General features: G+C 36.0%; 2 protein-coding genes across 2 annotated transcripts in view; both read right to left on the bottom strand.

Moving 5' to 3' along the window:
- Rad1 (Radiation insensitive 1) overlaps window positions 1–15,468 on the bottom strand; it is a 23,972-nt gene extending 8,504 nt beyond the window's left edge. Inside the window, exons 1-5 of the mRNA XM_080146900.1 lie at window positions 15,337–15,468; window positions 14,324–14,409; window positions 13,725–13,802; window positions 12,993–13,114; window positions 12,430–12,532 (exon numbers count right to left, since the gene is read on the bottom strand). Coding sequence (XP_080003026.1) covers window positions 12,430–12,532; window positions 12,993–13,114; window positions 13,725–13,802; window positions 14,324–14,409; window positions 15,337–15,412 — 465 coding nt within the window. The 5' untranslated portion in view covers window positions 15,413–15,468. The remainder of the gene's footprint in view (window positions 1–12,429; window positions 12,533–12,992; window positions 13,115–13,724; window positions 13,803–14,323; window positions 14,410–15,336) is intronic.
- Window positions 15,421–22,271, bottom strand: LOC145305291 (transcription factor A, mitochondrial-like). The gene is made up of 7 exons (XM_080146901.1): window positions 22,120–22,271; window positions 21,387–21,487; window positions 19,391–19,487; window positions 18,997–19,061; window positions 17,605–17,721; window positions 17,141–17,200; window positions 15,421–15,995 (listed from the first exon to the last, which is right to left on the bottom strand). Exons 1-7 carry the CDS (start codon window positions 22,232–22,234, stop codon window positions 15,879–15,881), a joined length of 672 nt encoding a protein of 223 aa, XP_080003027.1. The 5' UTR covers window positions 22,235–22,271; the 3' UTR covers window positions 15,421–15,878.

Raw genomic sequence — 22,271 nt, 5'->3', positions numbered from 1 at the left:
TACTAGAAATTTTAAAAATGTTTATTGCTATTATTTATCATGAATTAAACAAAAAATAAGTTTTTAGGTAGCATAAAAACCTACCTCTAGACACATCACATGCCCTATCTACTCATTCTACTCTTGGCCGCTCCCAGCTGACCTGCAGCTGTTACCCAGCTGCCATATGGATGGGCCGCCACTATTTTTGGTAGTATTTTTGAGCTTAGCACCCATAAAAACCTACCCCTAGACACGTCACAAGCCCTATATACTCATTCTACTCTTGGCCGCTCCCAGCTGAGCTGCAGCTGTTACCCAGCTGCCATATGGATGAGCCGCCACTATTTTTGGAAGTATTTTTGAGCTCAGCAGCCATAAAAACCTACCCATAGACACGTCACAAGCCATATCTACCCTTCATACTCTTGGCAGCTCCCAGCCGTTTTCAGCCGGTTCTAGCCGTTTAGCAGCTGGTACTAGAAATTTAAAAAATGGTTATTGCTATCATTTACCATGAATTAAACCAAAAATAAGTTTTTTAAAGTTGATTCCTACGTAATTAATGATGAATTTGCCCTGAAAATAGGCAAAAAACGGCTAAACGGCTGAGCTGCCAGCCGCCAGCCGCTACTTTTCCAACTTTTTGTTCGATTTAGGGAAAATAGACCTACCAAGGATTATTCATGCAAAATTTCAGATCGAAATTCGAATTCTAAGTGCCATTTAATCACTGATTACGAGATGGTTGCATTAAAAACCCCCCCCTTACCTAATGCAGGATGTTACTTCAGTCATGAATATCAAGGAGACTACACTTACCAATCCATAAGCAATATACATTTCATAAAAAAATGCCCTAAAACAACAAGTTATTGTATTTTATATTCATTTATGCTCACAAAGATTCATTAAAATAGAGAAATTGATTTAACTTTAACTGGAATCTAAATTCAGTTTAAAAGTAATCAAAACATTTAAAGTTGTTCCCATTGTTTAGTTGAGTTTTAGGAAGGAAATTGCAGAAAACCAACCTCACCTGCCACCTACTACCGCTTTATTTATATTTACATATACAAAATTGCATACTACACCATCCTTGAATGCAGGGTTTCGGATCCGCATTGATTTTATGCGGATCCGGATCCGGATCCGCATCCGCACTGACCAAATTTTGAGGATCCGGATCCGGATCCGGATCCGCATAAAATCAATGCGGATCCGAAACCCTGCATTCAAGGATGGTGTAGTATGCAATTTTGTATATGTAAATATAAATAAAGCGGTAGTAGGTGGCAGGTGAGGTTGGTTTTCTGCAATTTCCTTCCTAAAACTCAACTAAACAATGGGAACAACTTTAAATGTTTTGATTACTTTTAAACTGAATTTAGATTCCAGTTAAAGTTAAATCAATTTCTCTATTTTAATGAATCTTTGTGAGCATAAATGAATATAAAATACAATAACTTGTTGTTTTAGGGCATTTTTTTATGAAATGTATATTGCTTATGGATTGGTAAGTGTAGTCTCCTTGATATTCATGACTGAAGTAACATCCTGCATTAGGTAAGGGGGGGGTTTTTAATGCAACCATCTCGTAATCAGTGATTAAATGGCACTTAGAATTCGAATTTCGATCTGAAATTTTGCATGAATAATCCTTGGTAGGTCTATTTTCCCTAAATCGAACAAAAAGTTGGAAAAGTAGCGGCTGGCGGCTGGCAGCTCAGCCGTTTAGCCGTTTTTTGCCTATTTTCAGGGCAAATTCATCATTAATTACGTAGGAATCAACTTTAAAAAACTTATTTTTGGTTTAATTCATGGTAAATGATAGCAATAACCATTTTTTAAATTTCTAGTACCAGCTGCTAAACGGCTAGAACCGGCTGAAAACGGCTGGGAGCTGCCAAGAGTATGAAGGGTAGATATGGCTTGTGACGTGTCTATGGGTAGGTTTTTATGGCTGCTGAGCTCAAAAATACTTCCAAAAATAGTGGCGGCTCATCCATATGGCAGCTGGGTAACAGCTGCAGCTCAGCTGGGAGCGGCCAAGAGTAGAATGAGTATATAGGGCTTGTGACGTGTCTAGGGGTAGGTTTTTATGGGTGCTAAGCTCAAAAATACTACCAAAAATAGTGGCGGCCCATCCATATGGCAGCTGGGTAACAGCTGCAGGTCAGCTGGGAGCGGCCAAGAGTAGAATGAGTAGATAGGGCATGTGATGTGTCTAGAGGTAGGTTTTTATGCTACCTAAAAACTTATTTTTTGTTTAATTCATGATAAATAATAGCAATAAACATTTTTAAAATTTCTAGTACCAGCTGCTAAACAGCTAGAACCGCTGAAAACTGCTGGGAGCTGTTAAGAGTATGAAGGGTAGATATGGCTTGTGACGTGTCTAGGGGTAGGTTTTATGGCTGCTGAGCTCAAAAATACTTTAAAAAATAGTGGCGGCTCGTCCATATGGCAGCTGGGTAACAGCTGCGGCTCAGCTGGGAGCGGACAAGAGTAGAATGAGTACATAGGGCTTGTGACATGTCTAGGGTTAGGTTTTTATGGGTGCTGAGCTCAAAAATGCTACCTAAAATAGTTGCGGCCCATCCATATGGCAGCTGGGTAACAGCGGCAGTTCAGCTGGGAGACCATGAGTAAAATGAGTACATAGGGCTTGTGACGTGTCTAGAGGTAGGTTTTTATGGCTGCTGAGCTCAAAAATACTTCCAAACATAGTGGCGGCTCATCCATATGGCAGCTGGGTAACAGCTGCAGCTCAGCTGGGAGCGGCCAAGAGTAGAATGAGTAGATAGGGCTGTTGACGTGTCTAGGGGTAGTTTTTTATGAATGCTGAGCTCAAAATTACTACCAAAAATAGTGGTGGTCCATCCATATGGTTGCTGGTAACAGGGGTAGGTCTGAGCTCAAAAATACTACCAAAAATAGTGGCGGCCCATCTATATTGCAGCTTGGTGGTAACAGCTGGGAGCAGCCAAGAGTAAGAATATCAAAAAATATACCTATTATTTCAGTAGAATTAAACTTCTCCTAATTAACATTATAACTTTATTTCATGGACATATTACTAGTAACACTTTTTTAATTTCTAGATTTCACTGAAAACTACCAATAACGTCTGAAAACAGTTATCAACAGCCAAAAGTATACGTTGTAGATATAGCATGTAACATTTCTAGGGGTAGGTTTTTAACTTTTTATGGGGGTGTTGAGCTCTAAAATACTACCAATAATAGTGAGGCCCATCCATATGGCCGCTGGGTAACAGCTACAGCTGAGCAGCAGCCGTTACCCTGATGCATATGGATGGGCCTTACTATTTTTGGGGAGTATTAATATGCTTGACACCTATAAAAATTTACCCCACACATCACAAGCTACCTATGTCTTAAACTTTTACTTTTATTTGTTGATAACTGTTCTTAGCCAATTTCAGCTGTTTAACAACTAAATCAATACTGAAATATTCAATATTTGGTTATCCTTAAACAGTCCCAAAAAGTGCTAACAGCTGAGTCTTAATCAACGGTTTACTGCACAGCTGCAGCTGTTACCCAGCAACCATATGGATGGGCCACCACTATTTTTGGTAGTTTTTTTTGAGCTTAGCACCCATTAAAACCTACCCCTTGACACGTCACAAGCCCTATGTACTCATTTTATTCTTGGCTGCTCCCAGCTGAGCTGCAGCTGTTACCAAGCTGCAATATCAGGATTATGGATGGGCCGCCACTATTTTTGATAGTATTTTTGAGCCCAGACATACCCCTGTTACCCAGCAACCATATGGATAGACCACCACTATTTTTGGTAGTAATTTGAGCTCAGCATTCATAAAAACCTACCCAGACACATCACAAGCCCTATCTATTCATTCTACCTTTGGCCACTCCCAGCTGAGCTGCAGCTGTTACCCGGCTGCCATATGGATGGGCCGTTACTATTTTTGGTAGTTTTTTTTGAGCTTAGCACCCATAAAAACCTACCCCTAGACACCTCACAATCCCTATCTATTCTTTCTACTCTTGGCTGCTCCCAGCTGAACTGCAGCTGTTACCCAGCCGCCATATGGATGGGCGGCCACTATTTTTGGTAGTATTTTTGAGCTTAGCACCAATAAAAACCTACCCCTAGACACGTCACAAGCCCTATCTACTCATTCTACTCTTGGCCGCTCCCAGCTGAGCTGCAGCTGTTACCCAGCTGCCATATGGATGGGCCGCCACTATTTTTGGTAGTATTTTTGAGCTCAGCACCCTTAAAAACCTACCCCTAGACACGTCACAAGCCCTATCTACTCATTCTACTCTTGGCCGCTCCCAGCTGAGCTGCAGCTGTTACCCAGCTGCCATATGGATGGGCCGCCACTATTTTTGGTAGTATTTTTGAGCTCAGCAGCCATAAAAACCTACCCCTAGATACGTCACAACCCATATCTACCCTTCATACTCTTGGCAGCTCCCAGCCGTTTTCAGCCGGTTCTAGCCGTTTAGCAGCTGGTACTAGAAATTTCAAAATGGTTATTGCTATCATTTACCATGAATTAAACCCAAAATATGTTTTTAAAAGTTGATTCCTACGTAATTAATGATGAATTTGCCCTGAAAATAGGCAAAAAACGGCTAAACGGCTGAGCTGCCAGCCGCCAGCCGTTACTTTTCCAACTTTTTGTTCGATTTAGGGAAAATAGACCTACCAAGGATTACTCATGCAAAATTTCAGATCGAAATTCGAATTCTAAGTGCCATTTAATCACGGATAACGAGATGGTTGCATTAAAAACCCCCCCCCCTTATGTTAAGAAGAATCTTTATTCACACATACCTTACTTAACCTACCATATCCTAACCAAATAACACCCCAACCAATTGTAAGTTATTTTAAAAATATTATAAAAGGAGTAGGTATCTTTATATGTATTAACCTAAAAAGATATTGACCACATTTTCCAAAAAGGAGAGAGGGTTTATAGTTAAACAAATAAGACAGGAAGAAGTTTTTATTTTTCTGAACCTTAAGCATTAAAACCCCTCTAATTTACCAATAAAACCTACTATATCCTTTACTAGCGGCTACGCCCCTAGAGGCCTCTAGTGGCACTTTAAATGTTTGTTTTTTATATCTAAAATATGGCTATTTTGCGTTTATAGTATAAACCTTCCCGGGACATATGAGAATATACCCTGTTAAGGAGAACCCGATCGGTTCAGCGGTTAGTGAGATCCTTCAGTACAAACATACAAACACACTAACACCTGTTACTTTATTATAAGGATAGACTTTTATGACATATTAAACTTACCAAATTAACATTTAAGAGTTTTAATTCTAAAAGGGAGGGGGGCGTAATGACATAAGCTCTTAAACCGTGAGCAAAATGGTCTAAATATTGAGCTAGACCCTTCAAACTTGGTATATAAGCCTAGTCTTATAGGTATTACATCTAAATGGCAAAAAAATCCAAAAATTTTTATTTTAAGGTTAGGTTAGGTAAGAAATACCCTGTGGAAATGGGGTTTTTAGGCTTTTTTTGGTCTATTTTGATGTGGAAACTTGCCTTAAATTGTTTTTTCTTAGGGTTTTAACTTAAATACACTGTATCTATTAATATGGACATTATTTAAGATGATTCAGCAAGTCGGGGACCGACCCCAGGGGGCTAGGTGGGTGGCCCGCAGGGGTTAAGTTCATTTTTCCCAATATATTTGTTGTGATACATCAAATTATAGGTTTTTTAGGTCAAGGAACTCAAATTCAGAGCTAAAATAAGCATTAGACTAATCTGAAGCTAGCCCCAGCGGGCTAGGTTGGTGGCCTGCAGGGGTTAAGTGCATTTTTTCTAATATATATCTTGTTATTATCAAACTATAGGTTTTTTAGGTCAAGAAACTCAAATTCTGAGCGAAAATTAGCATTAGACTGACCTGAAGCTAACCCCCCCGGGCTAGATTGGTTTCCTGCAGGGCTTAAGAGCATTTACCTAACCTAACCTAGAAACTCACTTATATTTTCAGTTTTTTTTCTTGAATAAACTGTGTCTATTAATGAGGACTTTATTTAAGATGATCCAGCAAGTCGGGGACCGACCCCAGCGGGCTAGGTGGGTGGCCCGCAGGGGTTAAGTGCATTTTTCCTAATATATATGTTATGATACATCAAATTATAAGTTTTTTAGGTCAGTTAACTCAAATTCAGAGCTAGAATTAGCATAAGACTAATCTGAAACTAGCCCCAGCGGGCTAGGATGGTGGCCCGCAGGGGTTAAATGCATTATTTCCAATATATATCTTGTTATTAGGGATGGGAATCCGTCGAATTTTTGGGCCGGATTCGGATTCCGGATTCTGAAGGAATCCGTCAAAAAAAGTGACGGATTCTTGCGGATTCCGGATTCTTATTTTTGGCGGATTCCGGATTCGGATTTCGGATTCTAGCAGTATTTTAAAAGGCCGTCCGTCACAGATGGAATTTTTTTGTTAATTTATCACTATGTTACTTGGTTGAAGCCTTGATTTGTTTAAAGTGTTGACTTCCAGCATAACTAAAACATTTACCTCACATTAGTAATTATTAAAATTTGTTATGTAGAAATTTTTTTTTTATCTTTGCCTTCAAACAGAGGGAGTTGTAAGAAAAAAGACGGTAATTTTAGCCTACCAATTTAGAATCCGGAATCCGCTATAAAAAACGGATTCCGGATCCGGATTCGGATTCCAAAATTGGCCGGATTCCGGATTCCGGATTCGGATTCCGGATCCGGATTCCCATCACTACTTGTTATATATCAAAATAAAGGTTTTTAAGGTCAAGAAACTCAAATTCAGAGCTAAAATTGGCATAAGACTTACCTGAAGCTAACCTCTGCGGGCTAGGTAGATTTTCCACAGGGCTTATGTGCATTTTACCTAACCTAACCTAGAAACTTATTCTTTTTGTTTTTTTCCTTGAATAAACTGTGTCTACTAATGAGGACATTATTTTAGATAATCCAGCAAGTTTGGGACTGACCCCAGCGGGCTAGGTGGGTGGCCCACAGTGTTGTAGTGCATTTTTTCTAAAGTATGTGTTGTCATACATCAAATTATAGGTTTTTTATGTCAAGAAACTCAAATTCAGAGCTATTTTAAGCATTAGACTGACCTAAGGCTAACCCCTGCGGATTAGGTGGGTGGCCAGCAGAGGTAAATTTTCCAAATTATTATTGTTGTTATACATCAAACTATAGGTTTTTTAAGTCAATTTGGATCTAAAAAAACACAATAGCAACCTGATGCTAGTTTTTTCGTGGTATGTGGTATACATTAAATTAAAAAACCTATAATTTTATGTATGACAACTAAAAATGCACTTAACCCCTGCGGGCCACGCACCTAGCCTGCTGGGGTCTTAAATCTCAAATAATGTTCTAATAAATAGACACAGTTTATTCCAGAAAAAAAAACATAAAAAACAAGTAAGGTTCTAGGTTAGGTTAGGTAAAATGCACTTAAGACTTGCAGGCAACCCACCAAGCCCGCTGGGGCTAGCTTCAGATTAGTCTGATGCTTTTATTAGCTAAAAATTTGAGTTTCTTGACCTTAAAAACCTATAGTTGGATGTATGACAACACATACTTTTAAAAAATACATTCAACCCCTGGGGGACACCCACCTAGCCAGCTGGGGTCGGTCTTCGACTTGCTGGATCATCTGAAATAAGGTCCTCATGAATGGACAGTTTATTTGAAAAAAAAACCTAAAAAAAAAAATATTAAATGTAAGTTTCTAGGTTAGGTTAGGTAAAATGCACTTAAGCCCTGTGGGCTACCTATCTAGCCCGCTGGGGTTAGCTTCAGATTAGTCTAATGCTTATTTCAGCTCTGAATTTGAGTTCTTTGACCTAAAAAACATATAATTGGATTTAACACAACATATATATTGAGGAAAATAAACTTAACCCATGCAGGCCACCTACCTAGCCCGCTGGGGTCGGTCTTTGACTTGCTGAATCATCTGAAATGAGGTCCTCATGAATGGACAGTTTATTCTAGAAAAAAAAACCTAAAAAAAATAATATATGTAAGTTTCTAGGTTAGCTTAGGTAAAATGCACTTAAGCCCTGTGGGCAACCCAGCTAGCCCGCTGGGGTTAGCTTCAGATTATTCTAATGCTTATTTTAGCTCTGAATTTGAGTTTTTTGACCTAAAAACATATCATTTGATGTATCACATCATATATATTGGGGAAAATGCACTTAACCCCTGCGGGCCACCCACCTAGCCCGCTGGGGTCGGTCCCCGACTTGCTGAATCATCTTAAATAAAGTCCTCATTAATAGACACAGTTTATTCAAGAAAAAAAAACTGTAAAAATATAAGTAAGTTTCTAGGTTAGGTTAGGTAAATGCTCTTAAGCCCTGCAGGAAACCAACCTAGCCCGGGGGGGTTAGCTTCAGGTCAGTCTAATGCTAATTTTCGCTCAGAATTTGAGTGTCTTGTCCTAAAAAACCTATATTTTGATATATAACAAGATATATATTAGAAAAAATGCACTTAACCCCTGCGGGCCACCAACCTAACCCGCTGGGGCTAGCTTCAGATTAGTCTAATGCTTATTTTAGCTCTAAATTTGAGTTCCTTGACCTAAAAAACCTATAATTTGATGTATCACAACAAATATATTGGGAAAAATTAACTTAACCCCTGCAGGCCACCCACCTAGCCCCCTGGGGTCGGTCCCCGACTTGCTGAATCAACTTAAATAATGTCCATATGAATAGATACAGTGTATTTAAGTTAAAACCCTAAGAAAAAACAATTTAAGGCATGTTTCCACATCAAAATAGACCAAAAAAAGCCTAAAAACCCCATTTCCGCAGGGTTTTTCTTACCTAACCTAACCTAAAAATAAAAATTTTGAATTTTTTTGCCATTTAGATGTAATACCTATAGGACTAAGCTTATATATCAAGTTTGAAGGGTCTAGCTCAATATTTAGACCATTTTGCTCACGGTTTAAGAGCTTATGTCATTACGCCCCCCCCCCCCCTTTAGGGCTGAATGTACAGATATAGAACAATGTTGGGAATTGTACATTATCAGATCTAAGGCAGAATACCTTCTGGAGAACTACTTGAAATTTCAGGTAAACCATACTACCTATAGTAATTCTAAATTTCAAAATACTTATAAATTAAGACACATAATATTAGGATAGACATTTTCTTATATTATAAGCAAGTATGTATGGATGGCATTTTACACATTTAAAGATTGCAAGATTTAGGGAATAGTGGCTTCTGCCAAATTCCGTAAAGTTGTAAGATTCCAGTCAAATGCACTTATTAGGTCAAACGGTTTATAAATATGAGTTTAATTATACTATGCGTTTGGTCAACATTAAGAACAGTTAGATTAATAGAAGTGTCCCATAGTGTAGTGGTTAGCACACTATGCTGTGGTGGGGAGAAACCTAGTTCAAGTCCTCCCATAGACTTTGCACTTGGCTAACAAAGGCTGTCGCAATTTGTCATATTATAATCACGCAACTTTCCCCTTAGATGCCCTAAGGTTGTAAGGAGGGAGATTTGCAGGAAGTTAGGATTCTACCAATCAAGCAGCTTTAAACATGCTTTACCTTGTCCATGCTCCTCGAATGAGAGTGTCATTAATTTGGGTGGCTTATTTTAGAACACATACTGAAACTCTAGGCCAGGGTGATGTAATAAATTAATTGAGTAGCTTCCACGAGAATTGCGGGTCAGCTTGTAATGTAACACAGAATACAATCAGCTGTGAGCGAAGCTTACCAATCTAAGATTGGCCAAAGGATTCTCACTTCCAATCTCTTTATGTATCTGAGTCCTAACTTCAGAGAAGCAGGAATAAAATACAAATGTATACAAGCTTTAAATCCAATACAAAATTAGATAGAATTGTTTAAAAAAATTATCAATGAATCATGCTTTGGTTTTACTGAAAGTTTAACATTATTTGTAGGATTCACTACAGCCACTCCTATTAACTGAAGTTGTGTGCAAATCATTACAGTTTATACCAAATCTTTTTCTGTCCATATTAGACTTCATAAAGGTAAAAGAAATGATAATTTGCAAGACTAATATAAGTATAGGCATTAAAGGAACCATGCAAGAAATATACCGCTTTAACTGCTGAAAGACTGCCACGAGTAGACCCAATACCTAAAATTTTAAGCCTCCAGCTTCAAAAACAAAAAAGTTATAGACATTTCAAAATCATATTTTTAGTACAATAAACATTTTGAAAGTTTTTCATTGCTAGTAATAGAATTTACATTATTAAAATACGTCACCTAGAAATAAAATTATAAGTTTATTTTTGGCAGAATTTTAGGATGCCAGTAACTGATAACATTTTAAAAATAAAATCACTCTTTTTTATAGTCAAAATCATAAAAAAAAATCAGTTTAATTTGCGTTGTATTGAGAGTACTGTAGCGTGAGAATGCCAGCCTTTAGGATTTTCAGCCAATCAGAAGCCTGAGTCCACGTTAAGTCCGCTGAACAACCAATCACAGCTGAGCATCTGTATTACTTACATTAGTTTAATTTTTTCCCGCTATGATTTTATGCTTTCAAACGCAATTTAAACCAAATTTTTTAAAGACATTTTGACTATAAAAATGTTTTTTTTTGTAAAAATATTTATCAGTTACTGGCAGTCTAAAATTCTGACAAAGCTAAGCTTTTAATTTTGCTTCCAGACGAAGTAATTTAATTTTGAAATTTCCATTATGAGCAATGAAAATTTTGAAAATTTCCATTGTACTAAACTAATCATTTTAAAATGTCTGTAATTTTTTTGTTATTGAAGCTGGAGGCTTCAAATTTTGGGTTTTGGGTCTACTCGTGGCAGGCTTTCAGCAGTTAAAGCGGGGTATTTCTTGCAGGGTTCCTTTAAGCAACAACAAGCTAAGACTTTTCATACTAATATCTTTTACTGTTCAACACAAAAACCTTATAAGAGACAACAGTTTAAGAGGTTCATAGAATCAGAATGAAACGAAAAGAAAATTGGTAGATAATGTAAGGACTACATAAATGTTTTTTGTGTTAGATAGACAATAAAAGGATGCACAAGTTAAAATCTTTTTTTTTTGAAAACCTATGAAAAATGTGAATTAATATAATTTTTAAGGGATCAGAAAGGCATAGGTGGCATAATTTGGTTTGTCTCAGTGCCACTGGACTAAACTTGTTCTACATATGTTCTCTTGTAACTGAAATGGAATCTTTTGTGGAACAAAGTGCTAAGCACATCAGGTCTTTATTTTATTATAAAGTTATCACAACTAAAAATAATACTAACAAAACCTTCATTCCTTTCTTCAAGTTTATTATATACTAATGGCTATACATTACACTAACTTTTAGAGGGGAGAGGTTAACCCAAAATGTTATGTTTGAATGTGAAAGGGGGGGGGGGGAGGTGGTGATTTTTTATGGTCTATTACTCTTGGAATGCTATGAGGAATTGACCTTCCCTTTAAATAGATAAAAAAAACCTTCCCAGGATATAAAAGCATCTTATTCTTCACTGTAGAGGAGAACATATTGGTCAGTACAGTAGTTAGCAAGATCTTTCAGTAAAGACAGTCACACACCCTATCACTTTTCAATGAGGATTAATAAATAAGATATTGTTCGAAAGTTAGCAAATTAAAATACGATGATTATTACTTGTCTTGGATTTTAAGGTATGTCATACAGTACACGATGGTGATTATTTACTCTATCTAGCCTACTTATACTTCAGGAGATTGTACTATTCATCGCCAGAATCAAAGGGAAAGAAAAAACAACTGAAGGTCCTCTACAAAGAGATGAGTGAAGCTCCTCATTTCTCTGCATTTGGATTCTTTACAGTTGACAGATCTCTCCTAATTGCAAGCTTAGCCACTGGATTTACATATGTAGTTGTCCTTTTGCAATCAAGTTAGTAGTTACTTGTTAAATATATACCTATAACATAAAATGTAACTTCTTAAATTTATTTACTGAATTGTATATTACATCCAGGTAGTTTAAAAGTACATACACGGAATATTTGAAATTAGAGTACTATAACAATTCTAAAGTAAACAGGATTATTATTGGGCTATAATTTTACAATTAGGATTGTCCTCTAAAGAGAGGCTGAGTTTATATTCTGTCCTTTTATTTTTCAAGACATGACACGACTTTTTAAGGTATTTTTTTCTGTATGGGGAAAAAAGTACAAAGGACTACTAAAACATAACGAATGTGTTGAAATACTTACCCAAGTATCAAAAATATTATATCCATCTAGAAAAACTACAAAATGATTTTATTCATTGTTATCTAACCCTGGCCCAAGAATGACAGGCACCCTGGCTAAGTATAGCAGATGCCCTGGCTTCCTTGAATCCAACATAAAATAATGGAACTTGTAAAACGTACCTCAGTGTCAAAAGTATTAATCTGGCACTTCATTTTAACATCTTCATCATCTACATAAATACACAGGGGTGTGCCATATCCATTGTAGGATAAATTCACTCTAAATTAAACGAGTTTCTTTTATTTTAAGAATTGATCAATTACAAAATAAAGAGACGAATCTTAAAATGTTAAAACTTGTACCTACTGAAAGACATTACTAGGGAATATGCCTTGGCCTTTAACAGATGCAATTCAAAATGATTCACTGCTAGGAATACTACCTAGATATAGGACATGTAATCAAAGCCATCTCAAAAATACCACTCCCTGTCAAAACCCTATACACGCCACTGAATTAAAGAGTTGGTTATAATCTACCATTATTAGCATATTGCTGCCTTGAAGCTTGTGTAGCCATAGTTTCTTAGTGTTTGAACCTAAGTAGTCATGGAGTAGGACGAAGCACTGTTGTATAGCCACCAGGGCCTAGGGGCCTAATACTATTTATCTCTACGTGGTAAGGTATCAACCATAACTAGAGGTAATAAACAAGACTAACAATGAAAGAAAGTAAGTTCCTAGTAGTATCTCCAAATAGTTCAAGACAGTTGATAACATTATTGAGGCCAACATTGAAAGAAAATATTTCTCCGTCCTGGTCTTCTTCATCACTTTCTCCCTGGCTCTGTGCGTCTTTTGTTGCCTAAATATACAGGGGTGTATATTCTGCATGGTTAACCCTGCTAAACGGGGTGGGGGTGGAGGAAGAAATAAAAAATATGTAGTTAGTAATAAAAATGAAGAAATAAATAGTACTGAAAACATTTCTTCCATTTTTCCCCCACCTTTACTTGGAGAAAAACCTAGGGGTGGAAAGAAAATGAAATATAATATTTTTTAGCATTTGGAAAAAATGAATCTCGTGCAAAATATACACCCCTGAAAGAAGTTTCTCATGTACAGGGATGAGATACAACCATAGGATAAAAAGAAACATTTTTGGTGTGAGCAACAAGTCTTTGTATTAGAAGGAAGATGTTAGACCTGCATTCCTTACTGAAGCATTTCCATCCTTATCTAACCCTTGTAGGTATTATTTGGCAGGTGTCATACTTAAATACATCCTATCCTTGACAGTAAGGAGAAGTCGGAATAAAAATCTTTCCATCACATACCAAATTTCAACCTATCCCACAATATTTTTTGATGATATAATTGCCCTTTTCATCTGATTTTTGAAACAATAAGTTAGAATATTTTAAAGAAGTGTGTCCATAACCATGACCTAACGAATCTACACATGCTTTGCTTACCCTCAGTTTGAATTTATTGAAGAAAGCTGCTTGGAAATAGGCTGACAACTGCATTGATTTGGAATCTTGCACCATTACCTTGAAAAAAAATAATCCTTTCTTTATAGCGTTTAAATAAGACAAATGAAACAAGTTATTTTGGATTTCTCTCTGTCTACATTTAAATTAAATTAAGTGTGATTTTGTAAATGGCTGAACTGCAAATCAGTACCTAAGAAGTGATCTAAGGCAGATAATATTCTTTTTGAATAGGGAACAAGATAAATCTCCCCAGTTTGTTTTGAAAGAGGATACCGACATTCATAAAATCGAATCTTTGGAACTGAGGACAAACAAATATTAACTGTTGTAGAATGTCAAAACTAAATAAGCAACATATAAAAGTATAAGTTTTGACAAAATTGTAAATAAAATTTTTTCAAAAAATGTTAAATAGAATACTGTCTAAATTGGACGTACGGACATTCTGGTAACGATTAATACGCTTTCTAAATCGTACCTAATTACTACAGGAATCACCATGTAAAGTTTGAAATCGAAAGGACAGTTCCAACAAGCAACATTAACGAAAAAGCTAACCGTTTTACGGACGTACCTACCTTTAAGCCATTGTGGGAAATAAAGAAGGTAGCTCTGTCTCTAAATGTTAAAGATCTCAATAACTGTATAAACTGCTTCGAAGAATCTAAATAAAATATCAAATTAAGATTAAAAATAGGGAGACAGGATTCAAGAATCAGGTATTTTATTTGTACACTAGCGGATACGCTCCTAGAGACACTTAAGGACAGGGAAGTTGAATTCGATAACCCAAATTCTTATTTTAGATTTAAAAAGTTAAAAAAATTATTGTTGGCGAATTTGCTTTTTTTGGGGGGGAGGGGGGGGGGGGTCGACCACTGCTCCCCTTTTTAAATTTCAGATTAAAAATATTTATCTTTGGTGGTGGATAATTTCTTCTATGGTTCAGCGGTTAGCGAAACCCTTCGGCACAAACAAACATACAGACACTGAGATAGACATCCTGTTACTTTATTATAAGCAGTGTTTCGAAGCCGGGAGCCGCCATATTTTGCTGGAGCCGGAATTTTCGTTAAAAACGGCTCCGGACTAGATAAATAATTATAATTTGGTAACTCTGTTTTGTCATGTGCAAATGCCCTTTTTAAGATTTTCAAGACCATTTTTATCAAAAATTGAACTTTAATAACCTTCAAAAGTTAAAAATAAAAAATATTTTTTTTTATGGAGGGAGAAAAAATATGTCGAGATTTTAGGTCGGAGCCGGAGCCGTATTTCCAGATACTGCTCCGCGGAGCCGGACCAAAATCAAACGGCTCCGAAACGCTGATTATAAGGATTTAGAAACCTCCCAAATAGATAAAATTTAGTAAAAACCTAAATTTGGACAGGTAAAGAAATCATATGAAAAGACTAATTTTTATATTTTGTCAATTTTCGACTCCTAAAGCGTTTGATTTACATAAACGGACAAAAATAAATCTATTTAATATTGAGACTTAAAAGACCTGTATATCCGTCTGTATGCTATGATTAAATTCTCATAGTCCCTTGAATTAATAATTTTAGTGTAATTAATATTTTCTATAACCTAGAGTAGCTTTGAAAGGCGGATCTTCTTCTATAATTGTATCCGGTTGTATGTCCATGTCTTCTACATCTGACATTTTACAAATCTGTAAGACAAATACAGACACACAACTTGGCTTAATTTATATTATCTGAAAAAGAACACACAAAAAAATATTCCAGAATTACATTTATATTGTCATAAAAAAGTTAAATTAACATATTTTGATTAAAAGCATTATTGAGTGGAGATTATTTAAATAATACATAGATTATATACAGGGTGGCCACAAGGTTTTTTTTTAAAAAAATCCGTAGGTACATTTCCGTAAATGTTAAAAAAATCCGTGCATTTTTATACTAGTAAATATATATTTAGTAAAATAGCTCAGTAATTCATTGTGGTTTCTTACTACTGATCTGATTAGCCTTGCAGGGTTTATTACAATTGGGCGGCCCGTTATCGAAAAAAAAGGCCCAATATGACAACCCTGCTATTAGCAGGTATTAAGAATTGTTTATTCCCATTATTAAGTATTGACACATATGATGAGTAATGTTCAATTATTCACTTAATTCGGCGATTTTTTTCTTGAGTTCTAAGATCTTGTTGGCCCTACCATCTGCGACAGTTTTCTGCTTCCATGCATCTATATCTTTCTTGTTTTGCTCAGACATTCTATACAAGAGTTCATTTCAATTATTTTTCATCTTAACAATTATAAATATAAGGGTTGGCAATGGGAATCCGGAATCCGTTTTTTAATAGCGGATTCGGATTCTTAATTGGTAGGCTAAAATTAGCGTCTTGAGTTTTTTCTTTGAACTCCGCCTTTTTGAAGATTATCATCATTATATATAATATCTTTTAAAATTTGGTTCGATTCCTGGAAGTGAATTATAGAGAACATCAAGAACATTAATTTTCAGGACATTTGTAGCGCTTTTAAAAGCCTTTTAAAATATTGCTTGAATCCGAATCCGGAATCCGCCTTTTTTTTTGGACGGATTCTTGTAAGAATCCGAATCCGGTCCAAAAATTTGACGGATTGTAATCCCTAATAAATATAAACAAGGATGACAACCTCCATAAAAGCGAAACTCTGAAACGGTAGGAAAATGAACGTTAACATTTGTAGAGTGTTACAGAACTTAATAATCCGAATAAAAATGTATAAAAGTCGAAACAAATTAAAAAGTAAATTTTTGAAAAACTGCTTAAATACAGGATACTGTTTAAGGACATACTTACATTCTTTTATAGATGCTTTGCTTATAAAATTGTACTTTGTTATCCTGGGAATCATTAATCAGAACAATCGAATAATTATATCACATAAAAATTCCTTGTTAAAAAAGTTAAAAAATCAACATGCTTAAAATGGACGTACGGTCATTTTGATAAAAAATTATGCTTTCTAAATCGTGTGTAATTACTACAGGAATCACCATGAAAAGTTTGAATTCTATCGGACAATTCTAACATGCCTAATATAACAACAACAAAAAAACTACGGACATTACGGACGTACAGACCCCAAATAAAGAAAAGCTAAGGTTTTAAAAAGGATTCTTTTACACAAATGTTGGTTCTGGAGTACCTCCTCCCTCGCCCCACACTTATGCATATTTATAAACTTCATACCACACATCCCGCCTTTTATAAACAACCCTACCTCCCACTACAATGGCAGATAGACAACCAATTACTACAAAGAACAATATTGAAAATAATATTCCGATAATTTTAGCCGTAAAACATACTCAAATTACAGAGCAACTGCGTTCCTTTATATAGAGATCTAAAATGAAAAGTTGTCATTCCTTTCATATGGCAGTTTTTCATGGCTACTTAGTTTCTTCCACATTTCTGCGCACTCGCCCATCTAAAATTATCAGGAGGATAATCATTTCATTTTTTCCCCTCCTTAGGTTGTAGAAACGAGAAAAATATGTTGAGAGGGATAAAAAAAAAATGAATAATACAATGAGTGGGTACTGAGTGCCTAGCCGTAGCGCTCGGCTCCCTGGCCTAAAACCTAACCTACTCAAATTTTCAAAATTGACAAAAAATATATTTCTAAGGGGAGAACGTTAAATTTTTTACACGTCTTTCATTTTTTCTGCTGCTATTGTAGAATGAATAATTTTTATCATCCTTAAAATTGTCCTTTTGATTTCTTATTCTCGCTTCTTTATGAACACTGAACATTTGCTTGTCCGTTTGTCAATCCATGTCTTTTTTTTTGTTATTCGCCAGTTATGGATGTTGTCATCCTTGTTAATTTACCTGATCCATAATCTTCCTAGGAGAAGGCATGTTATTGAGTTTCTCTTTTTGAAAGAATGTGTAACTAGTCGTTCTTTTGGGTTTGTCCGAGGTCAGGTCGCTTAGTTCTTTCTTCAACTAAAATAATACAAATCTTTAATATGTCAAAAAGGACAATAATCATTAAAGCTCAACAAACAAAAAGAAACGAACATTTACAAATAGCCCAAGACTGCACCATACCCTAAGAAGATTACACAAGCTACTTCATATCTTATTATCTATCTACACCGCCCCTTGTTATTTTAATTCCAAATATAAAAGAAATGCTCGAAGTGCATTTAAACTTCAATTTAGTGAACTGCATATTTTTTTCTTGTCAATAATTTAAACTACATCTATAGGACATATATTTTAAAGAATTTTTATGTTCCACCAGGTAGTTTTGTAAATATCATAACTCGAAAATCATATTGTTTAGATATATGCAACATAAATGGATGTCCAGTTTTCACAAAAACAGAATGATGACTATTTTGTTGGTGCGTAATACAGAAATATTCATGTTAGATGGTTTTCTTGTAACTTAAACTTGCAATCAAACTTGTTAAATGCACTTCATGCAACTATCCCTTTGATAATATCTATTTTCAGGAGAGAATGAGAGATTTACTTCATGCAACTATCCCTTTCTTTTGATTTTGCTATCCGCCATTTGACAGGGGTTGTTAATTACAGAAACTAAATCCGCGACTGTGGCGTAACGCGTAAGATAATTTACTTCCTTTATAAGGAAATCCATTACTCTATAAACAAAGGGTTTTTTTTTAATGCAACCATCTCGTAATCAGTGAGCGAATGGCACTTTGAATTCAAATTTCGATCTAAAATTTTGCATGAGTAATTCTTGGTAGGTCTATTTTCCCTAAATCGAACAAAAAGTTGGAAAAGTAACGGCTAACGGCTCAGCCGTTTTGCCATTTTTTTGGATATATTAAAAGCAAATTAGTCACGAAACCTATCTCCACATAATACATTTTGTGGCTGAAAAACCTTACCAAACGGTTCTAGCCGGTAGCTGTTGGTACTAGAAATATAAAAAATGGTTATTGCTATCATTTAACATGAATTAAACCAAAAATTTGTTTTAAAAATGAATGATGAATTTGCCCTAAAAATAGGCAAAAAACGGCTGAGCCGCCAGCAGTTACTTTTCCAACTTTTTGTTCGATTTAGGGAAAATAGACCTTCCAAGGATTACTCATGAAAAATTTCACATCGAAATTCGAATTCTAAGTGCCATTTAATCATTGATTACGAGATGGTTGCATTAACCCCCCCCCCCCCCCTTATGACAGCTGAGCTATCAAGTAGCCTTTTTAAAGACCAAGCTTAAGACAAAATTGCACTTACCTTTCTCAGCTTTCTGGCATCCCGTGTCAATTTCTTTTGCCTTTCTAGATCATCCTTTTGCTCATCTAGAAAAAACAAACATAAATTATAGCTACGATTGTTCGACTCAATATTTGATATTACACGTAAAAAATGGTTGAGGTTAGGTAATTTTTTTGGTAGGTAGGGAATACTCTTCTTGTTGAGAGCGATGGTTTCTTTCCCAAAATATACATATAAAATATTACATATACAGAACCTATTAAAGGCTTTGATGTATGAGTACTGAGTAGTCATTTCAATCTAGCGGTTAGAGTACTTTCGATACGGGCAAACATCCTGTTACTAACATACACAAATATATCATACAAAATGTTAGAACTAACGGCAGTACAATGATTACAGTGACTAAAACCTGTAAGCATATTCAAGGCCTTCGTATAATCTTTCATTTGTTGTTGGAATTTGTTTTCATAAGATCCCTTCTTAACTGCCGATAGTGTGTTCCACTCCTGATAAATAAACATGTTTAAAGTTACTAAAAGAGTATTATGCAATTTACTCATTACCAAAACTTTAAATATTAAGGGGGGGGGGGGTGGTTATAATGCAACCATCTCGTAATCAGTGAGCATATGGCACTTAGAATTTAAATTTTGATCTGAAACTTTGCATGAGTATTCCTTGGTAGGTATATTTTCCCTAAATTGAACAAAAAGTTGGAAAAGTAACGGCTAACGGCTCAGCCGTTTTACCATTTTAAAACTATTTTCAAGGCAAATCATCACGAAACCTATCTCCACATAATACTCTTTGCTGCTCCAAAAAGTTTTCAAACGGTTCTAGCCACTAGTTGCTGGTAATAGAAATCTTTAAAAAAAATTTGTTTGTATCATTTCACATGATTTAAAGCAAAAATATGTTTCAAAAAGTTGATTCCTACATAAGGGGGGGGGGGGGGGGGGCGTAATGACATAAGCTCTTAAACCGTGAGCAAAATGGTCTAAATATTTAGCTAGGCCCTTCAAACTTGGTATATAAGCTTAGTCCTATATGTATTACATCTAAATGGCAAAAAAATCCAAAAATTTTTATTTTTAGGTTAGGTTAGGTAAGAAAAACCCTGCGGAAATGGGGTTTTTAGGCTTTTTTTGGTCTATTTTGATGTGGAAACTTGCATTAAAATGTTTTTTCTTAGAGTTTTAACTTAAATACACTGTATCTATTCATATGGACATTATTTAAGATGATTCAGCTAGTCGGGGACCGACCCCAGGGGGCTAGGTGGGTGGCCCGCAGGGGTTAAGTTCATTTTTCCCAATATATTTGTTGTGATACATCAAATTATATTAAAATGCACTTAACCCCTGCGGGCCACCCACCTAGCCCGCTGGGGTCGGTCCCCGACTTGCTGGATCATCTTAAATAAAGTCTTCATTAATAGACACAGTTTATTCAAGAAAAAAACCTGTAAAAATATAAGTAAGTTTCTAGGTAAGGTTAGGTAAATGCTCTTAAGCCCTGCAGAAAACCAACCTAGCCTGGGGGGGTTAGCTTCAGGTCAGTCTAATGCTAATTTTCGCTCAGAATTTGAGTTTCTTGACCTAAAAAACCTATAGTTTGATATATAACAAGATATATATTAGAAAAAATACACTTAACCCCTGCGGGCCACCAACCTAGCCCGCTGGGGCTAGCTTCAGATTAGTCTAATGCTTATTTTAGCTCTGAATTTGAGTTCCTTGACCTAAAAAACCTATAATTTGATGTATCACAACAAATATATTGGGAAAAATGAACTTAACCCCTGCGGGCCACCCACCTAGCCCCCTGGGGTCGGTCCACGACTTGCTGAATCATCTTAAATAATGTCCATATGAATAGATACAGTGTATTTAAGTTAAAACCCTAAGAAAAAACATTTTAAGTTTCCACATCAAAATAGACCAAAAAAAGCCTAAAAACCCCATTTCCGCAGGGTTTTTCTTACCTAACCTAACCTAAAAATAAAATTTTTTGGATTTTTTTGCCATTTAGATGTAATACCTATAGGACTAGGCTTATATACCAAGTTTGAAGGGTCTAGCTCAATATTTAGACCATTTTGCTCACGGTTTAAGAGCTTATGTCATTACGCCCCCCCCCCCCCCCCTTTATGTCAGATTTGCCCTAAAAATAGCCAAAAAAAACGGCTGATGCAAAAATCAGATCGAAATTTGAATTCTAAGTGCCATTTGCTCACTGATTACGAGAAGGTTGCATTGACCCCCCCCCCCCCCCCCTATAAGCTATGCTTTTCTATAATAAGGGTCTGCCGTGCGTCCATCCATAATTGTTAGCTCTTAAATTTAATTTAGCATAATTTTAAAAACTTTGATATTTCTTATTGCATGATAAAACTGCTTTATCACCTGGGCAACTAGTGCAATAATTTGAGGGCTCTTCATATTTGGATTATTTCTTTTGACAGTGGGAAAATTATCTACCATAAAAAGAAGGTAGGCTGACTTAGCTGAAAAGAAATAAATAACACATAAATCATCGATGATATTTTGGAGAGAGGTTAGAATCAAGAGCGAAAAGGCATCGGAAATAAAACCGTTGATTGTAACTGTCGTTGGCGCAAACAAGATTTTGCCAGGGGGTGCGCACAGCTCAACAGATAATTAGGACACTCCATTTAACCCTAATTCGAGGGAGGTTGAAACAGACATTAAAAAGCTTGGTGAAATTTTATAAGGGGCTGAATATATATTTCCTATGTAGTAAAAGTATCCTATGATCCTATTAAAAGGAGGGGGCCAACCTCCTCACAAGGGGGGGGCCACCCCCTAAAAAGTAGGAGAGGGGACACCTAGCGCAACTGAGGAGCTGAAAAGTAATGCATGTATGCTTATAAGGGTGTATCCACCCCTGTGAATTAAGCTATTGGAGTCGACCCAACCCCCTCCTGCAAGATTCTGATTGTTACTATTACCTATAGAATCAATATAATTAACATATCGGGCATTACAATAGAAAACTGGAGGCATCTTAGTTCATTGCACAATCAGATAATGGGTCAAAGGTATTGCAACAAAGACAAGACTTTGATAATATGTAGGCATTAATGCTATGTTTATTTAGGAAATAAGGCTACTTTACCTGGCTTTGTTATCACAACGGGCTGCTTGTTGGCAGCGGCCATCAAACTATTGCTTGACAAACTCAGGCATCGCAGGCCAGCTGTTATGTTTCTCAATGGGGTGATTAAAGACATGGTGATCTTAAAGTGAATATTTTCATCCTTTAGTATT

The sequence above is a fragment of the Acartia tonsa genome, chromosome 14 (assembly GCF_053477335.1).
Source record: "Acartia tonsa isolate MP-2025a chromosome 14, ASM5347733v1, whole genome shotgun sequence".
NCBI lineage: Eukaryota > Metazoa > Arthropoda > Copepoda > Calanoida > Acartiidae > Acartia > Acartia tonsa.
Note: the sequence above shows the minus strand (reverse complement) of the source record. Positions and strands in the feature narration are given on the sequence as shown.

Coding starts and splice junctions, on each gene's coding strand:
- LOC145305291 (XM_080146901.1), bottom strand. CDS start 22,234: ATGTCTTTAATCACCCCATTGAGAAACATAACAGCTGGCCTGCGATGC. Junction 21,488..22,119: donor CGTTGTGATAACAAAGCCAG/GTAAAGTAGCCT, acceptor ATTTCTTTTCAG/CTAAGTCAGCCTACCTTCTT. Junction 17,201..17,604: donor CTAGGAAGATTATGGATCAG/GTAAATTAACAA, acceptor TGATAATTTTAG/ATGGGCGAGTGCGCAGAAAT.